General features: G+C 42.2%; 1 protein-coding gene across 1 annotated transcript in view; it reads right to left on the reverse strand.

The window, feature by feature from the left end:
* Positions 1-8,823: 8,823 nt before the first annotated feature.
* Positions 8,824-19,236, reverse strand: part of LOC104079418 (mitogen-activated protein kinase kinase kinase 4) — a gene marked incomplete at its 5' end in the record, with an annotated part of 34,057 nt that continues 23,644 nt past the window's right edge. The window contains 5 exons of the mRNA XM_009581453.1: positions 8,824-9,371; positions 10,333-10,512; positions 10,719-10,825; positions 11,379-11,501; positions 17,602-17,761. Of these exons, the coding sequence (XP_009579748.1) occupies positions 9,351-9,371; positions 10,333-10,512; positions 10,719-10,825; positions 11,379-11,501; positions 17,602-17,761 (591 nt within the window). The remainder of the gene's footprint in view (positions 9,372-10,332; positions 10,513-10,718; positions 10,826-11,378; positions 11,502-17,601; positions 17,762-19,236) is intronic.

Raw genomic sequence — 19,236 nt, forward strand, 5'->3', positions numbered from 1 at the left:
GCGACTAAGTCATAGCTACCCCGCTGCACTTTTAGCCCTAAATAAACGATGTCTCCTCTTTATACTGAGAATGCTGAGCCATCCCCTTTTGCTTTATTGTGCAGCAGCTTGGCTATTTATACTTACAATAATTATCGCATTGTGCTAATATCTAACTGCCAGTCTGGGACCAGGAGCCCTTTGTAATACTACTTGAACCAACACAAGGCAGTCCCTGCACCAGAGGATAAATGCTCAAGCAGTTTGAGGGACAAAAGTCTCTTTTGAAAACTGGCCTTAGTTTCTTAGGCAAGAGATGTGTGTACTTAACTCACAACTGCTACTTAAAACTTGGGGCTGATATTTTGGTGTTAAAGCAGTGAGCAAGTCCGTCAAATGTCAGTGTTTGTATTTGACAGCAGCTTTTTTTTCTTTCCTCCTCCTGCTTCCCCAATCTCATTTGGCTCCAAAGAACCCAGCTTTAGGTAGCCTTTCATGTTTTGGTAACTTGTGTTGAAGAGGACAACCCTCATGCTCTGGAAATACTTCATTATAGAGCTGTTAACAGCAGTTAAAAGGGGATTGTTGGTTCTATATGCAAAATATGAGAGGGCTTCTCCTGGCTTGTAAATGAAGAAGTAGCTCTTACATGTCTAATGCTAAAAGCATAATGGCATCTGGGCTTATGGCGTGGGGCCAGCAGTTAAGTATCAGTTATAAGGCGGGAGAAGTATTTCATTTGAACCACGCCTAAGTAGTAAAGAGCCAGCTTTGATTCTGTGGGAGCTGTTGCATGTCTGCTGTACAGTATGTGCACAGTGCTATTGGAAAACCTGTTTCCACGGATCACAGTACGAACCGTGAGTGAGTCCTTGGTGACTTGACAGCGTCCAAGTGCAGAGTGTGGACCGAAGGCTTGGAGCATGCTGTGATCTGGGCAGCAAGGCTGTTGATGCCTGTAGGCTGAAATGAGTGGAAGGTGAGGAGTGCATGAGCCAGCAGTATTACAGTAAGTTTTACAACAGGATATAAACTGTGTGCAGGATTCTGCCTGTGTTGATTCTGCCTGTTGGTGGAGCTGCCAGACAATCTGGCCTTTCAGCCCTGTGCCCAAAACTGGTTTTTTTTTTTTGTTACTTCCTTGTTTCTTCTTTATAGTACGTATGATAGGCCCTCAATGGCAATTTCTTCCATTCATATAACCTTTAGTTGTATATATCTTCATTTCAATGTATAACCTATATAACTCAGGTGTACAGCAGACTATATATGGGAAATTTTTATGCCCTTACCAGCTGTGCTGCTTATAGCACTTGCTGTGTGGTACAAACCCTAGGTAACAGATGAGAAGAATTCCTAAGGTGTGAGAGAAAAGGTTGAAATCCTCTACTCTGAACTAAGGTTTTCCTGAGGGATGTGGTACCATGTGTGGAAGTGGTGGTTTTCTTGGAGCTAAAAAGTGTTCCAAGAAAGAGATCACATTATTGGCTCTGTCGATTTGTGTTAGCCCAGCCCTCTGGCAGGCAGGGCAGGTCCTCAGCAACCTCCTGCATCTTTTGGCTGGTGGGTAATGATGGGCAGAAAGGTGGCAGGAGCTCAGTTACCTTCTGTAGTTTGCCGTGAAGCAGTGCAGATGCCTCTGTCGATAGCTTCTCTCTCCTGCTCTTCTCAGGGTGGGCTTAAACTCTCATAGCTGATTAAGTTAGGTACAATTCCTGCTTGATCTCCTTTTCTCCCCTTCTTCTAGTAAAAAACCTAAGTTCCCCTTACTAGAGTTGTATTTAAAACAGCAGCGGAGTAAATCCTCACACATGATGTATCACTAGGGTATGCACTAAGGCTCCAGGAGAGTTGTGGAGAGGAGGCAGGCAGTGCAGGGAGGAACCACAGAGGCACCTCAGCACTTATCCGCACTTCACTTCCACAGGCTTGGCAAACATGACCAGACCCTTTTCTTTGCACCCTGCCTTCCCCAGGGTGCTGAGGACTGCAGAGTGAAATGAGGACAGAAAGGCAATGGCAGCTTCTGCCAGGGAGCAAAGGAGAAGAAAAAGAAAAAATCTGAACTAGGTATTTTTTGGTGCCCAGGCAGTGGCATTCTTGGAATTGGATGAAATCCCCAATGTGCTGTCTGGTTATCTATATCAGCTGCTCTTATTTATGCTCAGTGTCCATCTCCAGATGCTGTTTCTATCCCTTCTGATTGAAATCTTAATGATTTCATGCTTACTATTATGTTATGATCCGAGACTGCAGGCTACATGTTAGATCTTCCTCTTGTTTTCCCTAGCCCATGGCCATTTAAATGTCAGAGATGTTTTTTCTTTTCTATTTGTGAGAGTGAAGCCCTTCACTTGTCCCAGTTGTCTGCATTTCCATTCACGGACTAACAGTGGAGTGTAAGTGACAGTGAACTCCCTAGGAGCCATCTCCCTTTCTGGGCTGTTCACAGCACAGCTATCTGCCTGTGAGAGGGCCCTGCTTTCCTGGTGTCTCGGCATCCAGGAGACCCGGAGGCAGCCCCACAGGCAGCCCAGCTTCCCCATTGCAACACTGTCTGTTCAGCCCTCGCTGTGTCACACCATGTGTGACTCATCTCTGGTATTCAGTTACCACTTGCACTTCTAAAAACTGTCAGTTTACTGTCATACTACAAAACACGAGTCTGTAGTTGATTGGTTTGTTCTCAAGTGCTGGCATTTTGAAAGAACAGGATATACACTGCCTTTCATCCAAGCAACTCAGACAGAAGACAATAGCTGAGATGGAAGGGCACCTCTGGAGATCGTCTAGACCAAACCCCCAGCTTAGAGCAGAGTCAGCTACAGCAGGTTGCTCAGGGCTGTGTCCCACTGGGTTTTGAAGATCTCCAAGGATGGAGACTCCACAACTCCACTGTGCCAGTGTTCAACCACCTGTACAGTAAAGAAGATTTTCTTCCTTTTTTTTCCTATGCTGAGAGGGAACCTCTAGTGTTTCAGCTTGTGCCCATTGCCTTCTGTCCTGTCACTGGGCACCACTGAGAAGAGCCTGGCTCCATCTGCTTTACACCCTCCCTTCAGATGTTTATGCACATTGATAAGATTGCACCGAGCTTCTGTTCTCCAGGCTGTGAACAGTCCCAGCTCTTTCAGTCTCTCATATGAAAGATGCTCCCTCCCCTCCCTTTATCATCTCTGTGGCCTTCACTGGCCTTGCTCTAGTGTCTCTTGTAGCGGGGAGCCCAAACTGGACCCAGCACTCCAGATGTGCCTCACCAGTGCTGAGCAGGGTGGGAAGGGTCATCTCCCTCGACCTGCTGGAAACGATCTTCCTAATGCAGCCCTGGGCAGCTTCATCCTCCTTTTCCACAAGGGCACACTGCTGGCGTCTGCCAGGAAGCCCAGGTCCATCTCTGCAGAGCTGCTTTCTAGCCTATCTTCTTACTTAAATAACATATTCAGCTTTTTCAAGTTGCCTTACTTACAGTTATAACATTTATTCAATAGTCTGTGCTCCGCTTCAGAACAGGTTGCTTGAAGCGCAAGAGAGAAGTAGCTATTTAAAAAAGTGATGGTTTTGCATGGTTGACGTAGTAGCGCCAGGTTACAGCTGGACAAGCCACTGGTAAAGCACAGGGCAGCACTGGTTACCAGCTGACAGCTGTTTCCCATTCCTGTGCTAAAGAGCAGCAAATGCCAGGACACAGGGTGTTGTATCAGCCTGCTGTTGGTAGGTGATGCCTGGTAGTGGTATGAAGCCTCTGGATTCTCTTGGTGATCTCAGGCTCTGTCTTGACCATAAAGAGTCTGTTGGCTGGTGAGGAATTGTTCAGGGTCATCTTAGAGAGGTAAAGACTGATAGGGATGAGACATTTAGAGCACCTCACAGGACTGGGCCTTTTCACCATCAGGTAGGAAGAAACCAGAATTTGGAGGCTTAGGGAGGTTTGTGGCTTTCTGTGCAGAGGAAGGGTGTTTGTGACTCCCAAGTAGGTTGAGGGCTGAAAGATGCGTGGCAGTTCTGGGTATGTACAATAGCTGAGCAGGAGTTTGGGGAATAATAGATTTTGGGCAGCTGAGCCCCTTTACAAAAAAAAAAAAAAGCTGTGAGGGGAGAGGGAGGGCTTAGGCTAAGTTGTGTTTAACTTAAAAAGTCACTTCAGTCACTACAAATAAATTATAAAAAAAAAAAAAATCCCTGTGCATGGTGAATTACTACCACTAAATCAACTACAGAAGTCTTTTAAATTAACCTGGCCTCTTGTAATGGACTGTTTCATGAGCTCTAGTTAAAAAATGCCACAACTTTTTTTTTTAATCAAGATCTGAAGTGCCCTTGCCTTCGCTTGTACTCTTCCAGACACAGGGGCTGTTGAAAGCAGGCAGAATTCCTTTCCCCTGTCACACTAGCAAGCAGACATATTAGTATATTTTGTCACTGAGCTTGTGGGAGCCAGGTAACACCAGCGGCCGCAAAGCACCCCCATTTCACAGCCAGCCTTGTCTAAGGTTTAACAGGGCTGGGCACATCGCGCCTGTGCCTCTTACTCTTGGCGTTGGTTCATGTAGCATCTTCCCTGCTGGTGGGAGAGGATGTGTCTAGCCTGAGGCCAGCAACCGAGGATCTTCCTTAATGAAATACCGTGGGCAACTTACTTGACACAGGGGCGTGAGGGCGTACCTTTCATCAAAGGTCAAGTACAGGTGGTAGGGGTAGTTGCCTTTAATGCTGTGCTGCTGTAAGGCTGAGAACACTGTTAGTCTCTTTCAAAATGCTACACCTGTACAGATCTTCAGTCTTTGTCTGCAAGCAGTTTTTCACTTCATTTTTATTTATTTTGCAGCTTCTGTTGGTGTCAGATGGATGATAGGCGTTACAGAAATTAACAAGGGCTCCACCTATGGCAACAATGACAACAAGCAGAAACAGAAGTAGTATCTTCAGAGACTGCTTCAATCCAAAGGGAACAAATGCAACTTTGGAAAACTCTTAAGTACATATCATGCTCATTCAAGTGAGATCAGAGGAAGGGTAGGATGAGCAATTGCCATGCATATCTGAATTTGTGCTCCTGTTATTTTTCTCTGGGCTGGATGAGACACGCTTGAAAGATGCACTCCTTCGTATACTCTCCACAACAGGTTTGCATTTGTTTGGTTGGTTTGTTTTCCTATAAAGTTTTGAAGAAAAAAAATAAAAATCCAGTGTGCTTGTATGATGAGACTCTGCCTGGAAACTAACCAGAGGTGCAGGCTTTATCTTTCTTAACTTGCTCTAAGGAATGGATAAATGTCAGAAGATTGTTACAAGATGATTAAAATTCATAGTTGTGTAGATCACACGTTAACAATTTAACAAACATAATCTGTCAATGTTTAAATACAGTAAGATGCTCTGCTTGGTTATACCAGTATTGGACTGAAGCAGCTCTACTGGACTGGCAGACTTGCAGTAGAGTTTTTCTACATCTAGAACCTCCCGCAGTGTGCACCACGTGGGCCCTTTAAAACTTCAGCCAGACCCTGGCTAAGGGCCCACTTTGTTAGATCGGCGCCTTGCAGTGGCATAACCTGGAGTGGAACTTGGCTTTGTGAGCAGAGCTAAGTTATCCACTGCCACATCTTTCCCCAGGCAATCCATCAGAGGGATAGCTGAAACCTGTAATTCTTTTGGGACTAAATGCCATTTATAGTTTGGAAAATCTGAGGTAGTAAGTTCCTTTCAGCTTTAAACACTGATTAAAATTCTAGGCCTTCCTAACAATGGTGGAAACAAACAACTGTACGCTGTAACTAAGTGATGCAAAGCGTGCATTGAAGTTATACCCCACATACTGTTGTGATCCCAGTTAATCTGCTTGTCTGTCTTTTCTGATAAGTTAGTTTACATGGTGCCTCATAACAGTCAGCCTGAGGTAATACTTAAATCATCTTTTGCTTTTCTTTTGGGGAGAAGAGGGGAAGTGGGAGAGACACCTAGGACAGTGGTATGGTTTAGAGCTTTTTATGGCTGTCTGGACTTGCTTTGACACCCTTCTGAATTAAATAAAGCTAGAGTCAAGCCCCTTGAGAAAACTGTGTTGCTCTGACATCCCTGGTACTGATTCCAGGGCATCCTCCTCTTGTTTTTAAATTTCAAGAGTTAAGGGTATGCAAGTTAGTAAAAAGAGCTTGTTTAAAAAAAGAAAAAAAAAAAGAGGGGGCTTCCAACTACCAGCAATTATGATTGGGAAAAACCCAAACTTTTAACCTCTAAAGATAGTGATACTGAGCGGTGGGGATTATGATTGACACTTTCAGTGATAGTACATTTTCATTGCACCTAGGATTAAACCGTGATAGTCTAGGAACGAACAGCTTGTGTGTCTCTAGAGAAGAAAGTGAGCAGTTGTAGTTCTAGCAGCTGGTATAAAAAATATTTCTCTCTTCCTATAATAAAACTGAGGCCAGAAGAAACAGGGGCTAATACAACAGAATATGAATCATTCCATGAAATATGCATTTGCTGTTCAGTACATCAGCTCATCTAGAAACTAGTCTTTTTAATATGCAGCAGGTGTAGTAGTGCTTTTAGCATGGGGCAGTAAGTAAAGTTTTTTTGAGAGTGGAGGCAGTGCAATGTACAACGTGAAGGAAGGAACAGGCCTTGGGAAGTGTGAGGGACTAGTTTTGGGGGCTTTTTTCCCCAGCCGTCTTGTACGCATGCATTCCCTATGCTCTGAAGCTTTCTGGAATAGGTTGTATGATGTCATGAACATAAACATGGGCTTTAGTGTAGTTTTTCAACACGTGAAATAAATAGAGCCTGAGATCAGAGAATATTGCCATGCTTATAAAGCTGTTCTCTTAATAAAGCACATGCCCTGCACCCTAAAACAATCTTAACAGTGGAAAACTGAGTATTATAACCTGTAGTAGTGTCTGAAAGTCCAGCTATCCCATAGTAATGCATCAGGCACGTTAATGAGCCAGGCCTGAAGATACTGTACACAAGACTTTGAAAATGGGTGGAGGTAGGAGGGAGAAAAGATCTCTCCAAGCTAGCATTTTACTGTAGCCCTCACCTGGCAGATATAGGGGGCTTTTCTCAGGGTGGTAAAACCCTATATGCACAGGTGAGTAGTTCTGAGCAGCAAATACATATTCATGTAGTGACAGAGACTAGCTTTTTTGCCTTTTTAAAGAGCCACTGATTTAATCATCCTGGCAGGGAGACATTTAACATTCCTTAGGAGTCTTAGTCCTTTCCTCTCCAACTGCATGCAGTGCCACTTCTCCCAGAGGAAAATACCAAACGTAAATATGTCTGAAAGAATATTTAGACTATTTCATACCCATTTCCTTGGGACCAACCCTTAGAACAGGCTGAAGGCCAAACATGCCACTCCTGGATCTGTCCTCCTAAGCACTTCTAGAAGTCCTGGCGCCCAAGGACTGCACCACTGGGCCCTTCCATCATTCACTGGCAAACAGAGAAAGCTTAATGGTACTTGCCAAAGTTGTTAAACTAGTCCAGTTCACTGTATTAAAAGTGACATATGTCATCAGGAAGCAGTGTTTGCCCCTCATCCCCACAAGCAACTGTATGTTCTACAACTGCCTTAACAAAAGTAGTCTTAACATTTGTTTATACAAAAAATAAAAGTATAAAAAGCTGACGTGCAGTAAATGAGTTTTCTTTTGGTCGGCAACAACAAACTAGTAACAGTTTACTTTTTACCTTTTTCCTGACTCCTAAAAGCTGTCTGCAGTTCCTGTTTGTGTACAGGGGCACCTGAAACAGGGCAAATGAGGACACAAACCGCTTGATTACTTCCGATATACCTCAAGGTAAAGCACATAGCAGGCCAGAGGGGCACTTTTACCTCAGGTCCTTTCATAGTCAGTTGCTGAGGATGACAACTAGCATAACTGAAAATAGAGAACTGGAGAAGGGAAAGTCTTTGTTTAAATTCAGCATTGTATTTTTTGAGAGCCTAGATACACTGCACTGGTGACCTGCACAGTGAGGCTCATGCTTTTCTAGATTTAAACATCAGATTTCGTGATACCTTCTCAACGGCTCACTCAGCTGCTAAAAGCTACCCCACACCTGTAACAAACCAGGGATTTGTGGATTAAGAGGAATGACAGGACTGTAGAATAAAAACAAATATTAAAAGCAAGTTCTCTGCCTTATAGGTTACCCATTTTAAGGTCTGAAGCTGTAACAGACGTATGTAAACTTGCACTAATGCTTACAAGTAAGAGTTTTAAACAGTTTTAAGTAAGTCATCTGTTTGTAATAGCAAGCCAAACAAAATAATCTAAATAGCTCAAGTGTTGGAGACTGTTTCTTCTAATTGCTAACCACTCTAACTTCCCTCCATTTTCTGAGACTGATGACAATTGGGGGGGGGTAGGGGGGAAATCAAAGTCCTGGATCTGAAATCGGTTTTAAAAAGCTCTTAATAATAAGTTCTTGGGTTTGCCAAACAGAACATAATCATAATCGTAACTGATTCTCCTCTTGGCCACAGAAATGCCATGCAGAGCACTCCCTGTTTGCAGTACTCGCATTCAAGAAGAAAGTTCGCTCAGACCAGACTCTATCCCTTATGTAGTAGGTAGTGTCAGGAACTGCACATCACTTTATTTCCTCAGGAGAGGATGAAGGGGGGACCTTAATTCTATCATCACTTCTGCAGTGTAAGATGCTGCTTACACATCTTGAACTTGACAAGACATTCACTACTGCAATATCAGAGAAGCTTATTCCTGTTAGGTTAGCTCAGCAGTCTTAAACAAGCGTTGGGAAAAAAAGTTTAAGATGTGACACAATCCCACATATTTATTGTCAGAAGAAAAACCCTTCACCAACAACTCCTAAAATAAACCATTTATTGAGAAAAAACTTCTTTTAAAATTTCATTAATCAGCCTTGTGCATAACAAATCTGAAGCTTGCCAAAAACAAATAAACAAAAAAAACAGTAAAAGTTCACAGTCAGTGCACTCAACAAACAGATTAAAAAACAAGGTCCATAACGCCTGATAACACTACAGCATTTTTCTGAACCTAAAGAGTTCAAAAATACTACATATTAACATGACAGTTCTCAATCAAATGAGAAACAGGAGAAAGAACAAAAATGGTATGGTCCATATACAGTAGTAATGGCACTTTCACTGAAACATGCAGCTTCTTCCAACTTGCGGACACTGTCACGTGAGCAACATGTGCCAAGTAAAACATACAGGAGCAGCAGAGAAAGTGACGCTCGTCACTTGTGCAGTCTTCTTAAGTTCAACTTTTATACTGTTTCTCAGCACAGTCTTTATGTAAATATTACATACAGTAGTGATTAAAAGATACCTTGCCAGAATAAAAAAGGCCAGAGATTGAATAACTTCATTCTTCATCTGTGCAAACCTGTGAAGAGGACAAAAGGCAATTAATTCAATTGTCTCCCTATTGCAGCAAGAAGATGACAACAGATCAATTTCTTTAGCACCTTCACTGAACATCTTTGAAGCTTTCTTCTTTCTCCCTTGTTACACAGATAACGAATTACAACTATTTATGTACGATACTGACGCTTCCACTGTCTCCATGCAACTCTCATGTGCCTAGAGAAGTGTTCTGCCTCTGCAATGGACGGGATTTGGCTACCAGTTGCGCTGATGAGAGGGATGGGTGTGATGATGCCAAACATGCTGTTATTGAACCAGAATACTTTATGCTGGAAAATGGGACAGAATTCAATAGCCTACTGTGGCTCCTACTTCTTCAAAAAAGAAGTTAAATACACCTAAATTTGTAGCTGTAAATATTTGCCTATTCTTAAGCAAAGAATTAAACCAAAGTTCATAAAAGAACTGCAGATTGTTATGCCAATTGCCAGATAAACATTCAATATGAACTTAACCTTAAGTATGAACTTGAAAGAAAAGCAGAAGGATGCACTGAAGGATGGTAGAGTTCTCAAGCATGTGCTTGTTTCACTTTTTGTGGAGGGGACCTTTATCTCTATATTCTAGAAGTCTGTGCATATGTACTTGCTAAAGTTTTAGGCACATAGCCCTTCAGATCCAATTAACTATCACTGAGCTGAAGTTTAACAAGTATTTTTAATATAAAGATAACGCATCTCAAAACAGCAGTGAAGGTTTATCGCATGGTGCACACCAGGTTCTTTTAGTCAAGTATTTGCTAGCAACATCACATGTGCTTCTGAAAAGTTGCCAAACCTTATTTTCTGGACAGCATCAACTTGATACCAGCCTGCCACCGTGACACAAAGCCCTGCGGCATAGCTGCAAATGATGGAGCCAACTAAAAGCTGTTTCCAATTCCCATCTACAGTCTTTGTAGCCAAAGCCACGGGACAAACCTTGACAAAAGGATGATCGAGGAGCTGGCTGGCCGTCCACCTCATCTTTGGGTCACTTTCCAGGCAGTGGCAAAGGAAGTCTTTACCTTCTGGGCTCACTTTGTCAGGAATAGGAGGCTTATGACCCATCCCCACTTTATACATGATCTGGAAGTTGTGCTCATATTCGTGCCAAGGCCTCTGAAACAGGTAACAGAATTGCTAAGTGCAAGGTTTAGCGAGTAACTTGCTATCCAATAGAGCATATATTTCTGTACCCCAGGAAATGAAAAACCACCCCAGTACTTGCAGACTTAAGTGTGACAAATTGCTGGGAGCGGGACCAGAATTTGCAGAGAAACTGCTGAGAACAGGTTGCACTCATTCAGTACATGAAACATCCCTACCTTGCCAGTGACCATCTCTATAACAACACAGCCCAGGCTCCAGATGTCTGCTGCACGTCCGTGCCCTTCTCCTTTAGCTCTGGTAATTACTTCTGGAGCCATGTACGCTTTGAAACAACACATAGGATGTCATCAGTTCAGACAGCAGAAGGAACAGTATACATTAAGTGATTAACTGGGCAAACCAAATGCTTTTTAATACATCTGTAATGAATTAGCATTCAGCTTTTCTTGCTAAGTTTTGTCACTTGCTGGCTTCTTGTTCTTTGACACGTTTGCAGTGTAACTGTCTTTCAGTTTGAAAAGTGATGGTGAAAATGCCAGTACAGTACATGCTTTCAGTTATTTTCATTTTTTAAAAATAGATTAAGCAGCTGTTCAGAAAGAACAGTACTGTTTCAAGTAAGGCTGCAGAGAACGATACAACCCCAGTAAACACATGCTCCAGCATCTTTATAGTTACCAGACAAGTACAATTTTATCTTTCCAGTTACATCATTCACTGATTTTTTTGGCTTCTGGATGTAAAGCACATCTAACCAGCTAAGGTAAAATCAAGTTTCCCTGAAACATATCATTTTACTCCAGCCCCGACTTTTGGCAGAGGTATCTTCTTTTAAGGTAACTAGACAAGTATCTGCTTAGCGCATGCATCCCTACCTGCAGTCCCCAAAGTACTGTTCACTTCTCCAGGCATTGTCTGGGTGTTGTTCTTCAGTTTCACTGAGCAGCCAAAGTCTCCTAGTTTAATCAGTCCAGATGAGGTAAGAAAGATGTTGGCTCCTACAAAACACAACGAAAAAACAGTAACACTTGTTAAACTAGCGCTGAATTGAGGAACGAGGGCTTCTTGATATAGTCTTAGAAGTTACACAGTAGATAATAGCTGAATTCACACTTGGATCTTTACCTGTGGATTAAGCGTGGAATATGATAGCATCAGAGATGTTCCCCAAAGGGTACATTGCCATTAGCCAATAGGATTTTTGATGGGTTTGTGTTAACACTAAGTGTACTGGAAGTTGACAACAAGAAGTGCTCAAAACACAAAGCAGTATGGCAGGCAAACTCATCAGCTTTCCATATGTGCTCATTGTGAAATTACTTCTCTGGGAATTTATGAATTTCAGTGCTTATCCTTGTAAGTGTTGCACTGCGAAAAAATACCTGTCTTTAAGGAGCTTCCTGGCAGAGGCCATTGCTGCGTACCTCCCACTAGCCATCTTTTCAGTTCTGCTGACTCAAGACAGATGATATCATACAGCTGTGTCGTCATGGCAGACTTGCAAAATGGAGCTTATAGCATTTTATAACATGTACTACCAAATGCCCACTCCTATTGTGTCTACTTCCAGAAGAATTTCTGGAGGAGGGCTACTGTTAAAATAGCTGGCTACACTACCAGTTTACACTAGAAAAAATTTCCCTAGCATAGTTGAAAATCTCCAAGGGGAATGTGCAGTGGCTTCAAGTCACTTGTTCTACACAACACTGCAAAGTAAGCCAAGTGGTTTTGATAACCAGTGGTTTTCTTTCGTTCAACATCCTGCCAAAACACATGTTGACAGCCAACAGAAAACAGGTGGAGCAGAAGGAGCTCACTATACATATCAGGCCAAATCCTGGATTCTGCAAGCATCACAATGAAACCACAAGTAGGTTGCAAGAGTCATCTGGCAGAAATACAGCTTGAGCTTGATCTCTCTTGAGGAAAGGTGAATGGTTTGCACAGAACAAAACTCTATGCCTACTCTAGGAGTAGGCAAATGTTGGGCGCTTTGTTACACATAGCCTTTTTCCATGTCACACCGAAGATTCTTTCAAAAATGGCTCATCTGAATACAGCCTTCAAAAGTTTCTCACTTTTGTTTCACCTTTAACATAGGTCAGTGCAGGAATTCTTGGCTGCTCCTCCTTTGTGTTATGTTCTCTCAGTTAATGACTTTTTCCAGTTAGCTTGGCTGGGCATCCCCAAGATATTCATGGAAAATAAAAAGAATCCTCAAAAAGCTCAAGTCAAAAAAAGGCAGTGCAGGTCAATGATGCCAAAACCCTGCCTATTTCTCAAAGGGCTTCTCCAACTACTATGAGAATGCTTGATAACTAAAGCAAGATTTATTTAGTCCAAGAGGTGTTGCACAGAACTGCACTATAAAAAGGGGAGAGAAATCATTAGCAGAAATAAATTCCAACCTTTAATTACTGTAAGCCTTTTACAGGTTCTGAAAGAAGAATTAACTTTCAGTGAATGCAACTCTTCTGCACATTGTGTCCGTAAATTTTCCACTGCTGGCATTCAGGTGCCTGCACATACTCAAGATCAGAATTCTTTCGCTGTGTTCTGCAGTTTGCCATCAGAGGGACATACGACTCTAGGGTCATCCTGCAATCACAGGCATGTGTAACAGAGCTGGGTAGACCATCCCTCAGCTCCTTGAATGAAAGAGGATCCAGAAACACACCAAAGCAGTACAAGAAGGCAGCTCAATAGGACACTAAATATGGGCAATGCATTAGAAGAGTGACAGTTACTCTATCAGCAACCTTCTCCTTTGAACTACTGCCTACAGCTTTTCTTTTTCTAATGATTGTCAAGCAACTACTTGTCATATAGAAAACAGATGCACTTAGCCCACACAAAGAGCTTAGGAAGAATGGCCATCACTAGCAAACACTTTTACAAGGATGTTTTGGAAACTTATGTTCCTGTTCCTCAAGAAGGCAACATGCAAATTTCATGGAAGGCTACAAAGGAGTTTCTGACCACTGCAGTGGGTGGGAACTGGCAGAGCTGAAGTGCAACAATCTCTCTTCTGACTGAATCTAAAGCTATTGTGATAGTTTGGTTTAATACAGTTCAGAACCTACTTACAAGGCCTTTCAAACCTAAGTTTGTCCCTTTAAAAAAGTAATGACAATATAGCATAAATGTTACTGTGAAAGTCTCTGTTTCAGAGAGCAAGACCAAGCTCTATAAGGAGTCTTTAAAAAGGGTCATCTTGTTAGATAAAACCTGCACAGAATCCAGCAGGACCTGGGTAAGGGAACAGGAGACACAAGGGCAGTACTTTGAGGATGATTGATCCTTTTTACCTTTGACAGTTAATGTGACTGGGAATGTAACAAAATTCCTACCATATCTGCATGGTTAATAAGCAAAATAAAACCAGAGACCATGGCTAAAACAGCAAAAAAAAAAAAGCACAACACACCCATCTGTTCCTTCTCTCTCCCTACACATATACTATCAAAAGCATCTTCACTGGGTGTACTTGGCAGAGGCAAGAGGTAGCCCAGTTCTGCACAGCCTTACTGCCATTTATACCACAAGACCTTCTGGGCAGACTGAAAACAAAGAGCATATGTCAAAAGCCGTACCCTTGCTAGAGAAAACAATACCTATGACCCAAAGCATTTAAACTGAAGTTTCATGCCCTGTATCTTTGTGCCAAGTCAGCCCCAAATTAAGTGCAGTAAAAATTTCACTAGCGTGATATTCCAAAGCTGCTGGTGTAAATAATGTGAGTCCGAGGAGCAGTACCAAAAGCCCCACTAAAGACTGTGGCATAATTCCACAAAGAGGGGCAGTTCATAGACATTCCTCAGCCAGTACTTAAGCAGTGCAGCAGCCAAATTCATTCAAGAAACAAGCAGGCCAAATGCTACCCTTTGATAAAAATCAGAAAATCAGCTTTAGCATCCTCTTTTACTCAGTCTCTTAGAAAGTGTGACACATGCCCGTAGTTTCCTGTTGAACAGCCTTCCATCTCTTGTGCTCATCATGAAGACATGAACGCAGGAATGGCAGAAATTTTGAGCTAACAACAAAGTTAACAAGAGGACACCACCATAATAACACTTGGATGAAGACTTCCTGGCCTGGAACATCTCATTCACAGGTTTCTGATTTACTGAAGCTTTCAGATACAATCCCTTCATTTTCTGTATTCATTCTGAAAACACAATCTGAGTACTTTTCAGGAATATGCCCTTCTCTCCCAGAGAGAAAGCACCAGGCATGACCTCAGTGATTAACTCCTCTCAATTCAGCACTTGCGAGACCCTACTTGGAGTGCTGCGTCTTGTTTTTGGGCTCCCCAGTACAAGACAGACATTGACATACTGGAGCAAACCCAGCAGAGAGGCATCAAGATGGTGAGAGGGCTGGTGCACATGATGTACAAGGAGAGGCGGAGAGATGGGTTTGTTTAGCTTGAAGAAGGGAAGACTGGGGGAATGGACAGGAGGGGGTGGAATTTATTGCTGTTTTCAGCTGTGTAATGGGAGGATATCAAGAAGATGGAAACAGACTTTTTCCTCAAAGGTACACTATGAAAAGATATGGGGCAATGGACACAAATAGCAACCTCTGCAAATTCCAGGGAGGCATCAGGAAAAAGTTTTTCACAATGGTATAGGTCATTGGGATGGGGCCCAGAGAAAAGGGAATTTCCATCCCTGGAGATAGGAATATCTCAACTAAACAAGGTCCTGAGCAATATGATCTAATTTGACATTGGATCTGACACTGAGATTGGCCCTGTTTTGAACAGGGGACTCAACCAGAGATGTCCAGAGGTTCCCTTCAGCATTAAATATTCCATCATTCTTGATCATTGAGCAGAACAGCTTCCTTGCAAAAAGTGAAGTAATTATAATTAAGGAATCTGGGCTTAGCCACAGGGGTTAAAACCCAATACCCAGAACAGAGATTTTAAAAGTACCCCAAAAGACTTCATCACCTGCTACATACTAGCACCAACTACTTCACACACTGATGCAGACTAATAAAAACCAGTGCAGCCAAGTGTAACAACCAGCCAATACTACCCTCCATTTACTCTCACAACCACAGTTGAAAAAGGATTCAAGGCAGCTGTGTCTTGCTTCATCTTTTACACTCATAAAACATAATAGGATCTGAAAGACAATAGTGGCACAAGTGGACACTATTAACTGAAAGACTCAATTTTTGAGCACAAGGTACTTGCAGGCACCAGCTGCGGGATACGTATAAACAATTGCTCTAAGAATTGGTTATCTGCTGCTGAAAGAAACAGATCCAGAGGGATGTTTAGCAAACTGGCCATGAAAGATCTAGTGTGATCTGACAGCGAGATTTCCATAGGAAAGCAGTTTTAACAGTTTGAATGACATATTGTCATTCTTCCCGATCAGAAAAATAAGAGTACCTGACTACATAAGAGGTAAAAGTAAAACCAGAGTTTTCTTTACTGCTGTTAGCCTGAAAACTTGGGGATGCAATGTTAGCATAAAAGGAGACAAAGAGCAAGAGACTTCCCATGTAATATCAGGCATCCTTTATAAAAATACCCTCTGTGGTCTGTCTTCATATTCTGTCATTAAGTTTCGGGAAGGTCTATACATAGATATGTCTGCAGTGACCCTCTGTTTATAGCTGCTGTTATTCTCAAGGAATACCCCAACGTTTGGTATGACGAACCTGTTGCAACAGAAATGCCCTCAGATAACATGGCATTACAGTTCTGTTAAACAGCTCTTCTTACTTCACTGCATTCCCTGATGAGAGGAAGACCTATGTGGAAACATATCCAGAAATCAGCAATGACAGAGCAGCACCAAAGAAACCCCTGTCAGCCAGCCTTGGATTTTGATCACAACGAGCTTCCAGGAGAGCGTAATCCAGCTAAGCAGAACCTGGATATGGAACGATCAAGTAAAGAGCAAGGAGGGCATTGTGAAAAGCATGGAGGGAAATCCACAACTGGAGAGAAACCTTTGGTCAGGAAGGAGAACCAGAAAAGGCAAGATTGCTGGGGAATGGGAGTGAGGGAAAGTGTTTTCTAGGAAAAAAAGCCAAAACTGACTCAAGAGTGGCCTACCTGAGTGGGAGGCCTCTGGATCGTAGATAGTTCTTTTCCCAAATGAGAAGCACGAGGCCAAAGGACCAAGAGCAACTGGGAACCTCCTACACTGCTGCGGTGATTCAAAACCCTGTGAGCAAGAGGGACATAGAAACCCAGCATCGTTGGGTTGCACTGCCTTGTCATAAAATGAGCATTCGCAGGGCATATTGCGTGCATTGTTTCCCCTACCTTCTGTTAAGTTTCTGCCATAGCAGAGCAAAATATGCCATACTAACAAAAACAAGATAACTAGACATGGAGGATGTTCTTGGAAGGTGCAGGAAAAGAAAAATGAATGTGAAATGTGGACTAACACTGGGTGCCTTAAGCAAATGCCAAAACCAACCTCCCTTCAGTTATTGTAGTTCCAGTCTGCTCATTTTGTAAGCAAAAGCTGAGAGCCAGGCATGAGTAGATAAATGTATGGCAAAAAACCCACTAAGTAAGTAATTTTACCCTTTAACTTCCTTTTAACTTCTTTTAACAGGCTTTTATTACTATGTTTAATCAACCATTCATCTGAAATCCTAGAACTCTTCTGGAAAATGGGAATCACAAGGGAAAGTTCTGATGAACAACTCTAGCGCTGTACACTGCTTGTCAGCTCCCAGAAACACCACTGCTTTTTGCATAGATGAGAAGAAAAACAGCATTACATAACTCAGTATATTAGTACTAGAAATACAAGGATCAAAATTTGAGTTTGGATCAATCCCCAACAATCTTAACAACCTCTACAGAAACTACATAAATCATGGGCAGAATTTATGAGTTTGCAATGCCAACGATGAATGTTTCTTATGTTCTGCACTTAAAAAGGAGCACATAACTGGCCAATAACTTGTAAATTGAAAATTGAAAAATGAGTGGAAGGCTTTATACACTTAATGGCTGTACAGATAATGGACGCTAAATCTGCAAATATGTCCCCATCACTCCCCACCACCCTCATCTACAACACAAACAACAACATTACCTTTTTTGGTTAACATTACCTTTAATGTCTCGATGAACAATACCATGTTCATGTAGTACATTGATAGCAATCGTGATTTGCTTTGAGTAGAGCCTAATGACATGCTCCTGAAGGCCCAGTTTTGATACCTCCTCCAGAGTGCCCTCATCACAGTACTCCATGAAGATGTACATTTCTTCCTGTTGTGGGAACCAAACCGGATTTCATTGGTTTGAATTTTTTTTTTTTTTTTAAAAACACTGAATTAGGATCAAGTTTTCCTTCCATCCTTGTTTGTGAAGAGAGTAATGGAAGTATCATGTAATATTTTAATGGAAGTACCTCTTACCATGGAATATCTAATAATTCATCTCTTCAGAACTCTATTCTCTTCAGCATGCTTCAACCTAATATATTCTATTGCACAGCTATGGAAAATCTCTGCTACATGTCTATCTGCATCATTTCTATGGAACTGATACTATTTGGTGGTATAAAATATGTTACTTTGGCATCAACCAAAAAGCACTCTGGAAATCTTGTAGGTATATTATGCAGAAATACAAAAAGATCCTTTGCATATTTAGAAAAATGTAAAATGATGTTTTGGGCTTGGTGGGGTTTTTTTCTCTCTCTCCCAGTTCCTGCAATATCATGTGTTGATTGTTCAGGGAGGGCAAGTTTTTTGTAGTTGTCTGTGGCTTGAACAAGCATGCCAACTCTAACTCACTTTAAGGAAAAGTTAGGTTCTTGTTCCCTTTCTCTGTTTCCAAGCCCAGCCAATTTCAACCAGACTTAATTGATACAAAAAGATGGCAAAGACACTAAGCTCTTAGAACCAGCCTGAGAAACCAATGACCCAGTGGCACAGACACCCAAAGTTGTGTCCCCAAGTAAAGAAATGCAGACAAAAAGCAGCCTTTGTCCCCTTCTAAACCAGCAATGGGGCAGCAAATCAACCCATTCGTATTGAGCAAATCAGTCAAAACCACAAACGGCTTTCCAGCCAGACACCAAGCGTCCTGTTCCCTGCCCACCTCACTGGGTGGAGATACAGGAAGGACCTGAGACTCACAGGGGGAGGTGGGAAAGGCACGTGGGAAGCAGAGTCATAAAAAGTAGGGTATCTCAGCACGCAACTCTGGAATCCAACTCCGTAAGAAAACCAGGCTTCATTAGTTCTGCGGCTCAAGCAAGAAAACTCATTTTTCCTTCTGAAGAGATGCTAGCCGAATTCCAAAACATCTGCTTCCTTAAGATACTTGTCTGGCATCAAGATTTAAACGCCAGCACAAAATCTTTCCAGGAATCAAGAAGATATTGGTACAACCTTTGCTGCTAACAGTGAAGGGTTTTAGGCTGTCTAGTCTTCATCTACATGCAAAAGTTACCATACCGTATATGATATAGCTTGCTTTTAGAGCAGTTAAGCAGAGTAGCAGCATACAACAACTCCAGCGTTACTCGCTCTATTCACTTATTGCGAACCTTCTCTGTTTATGTACCAGTTCCAAAAAGGTCTCTAAACTATGTTTCAGAGACCTCAACATTCAGAGGAAAAAAGACACACTGCAATTCAGAGAGATATCCAGACAATTAAGCTAAACTAGAATGTTCTCAAGTAAAACCTCCATGATCCAAAGCTTCTTAAAATTTTCTCTCTGCCCTATGAAAA

Source organism: Fulmarus glacialis, unplaced genomic scaffold (assembly GCF_000690835.1).
Source record: "Fulmarus glacialis isolate BGI_N327 unplaced genomic scaffold, ASM69083v1 scaffold5577, whole genome shotgun sequence".
Classification (NCBI taxonomy): Eukaryota; Metazoa; Chordata; class Aves; order Procellariiformes; family Procellariidae; genus Fulmarus; species Fulmarus glacialis.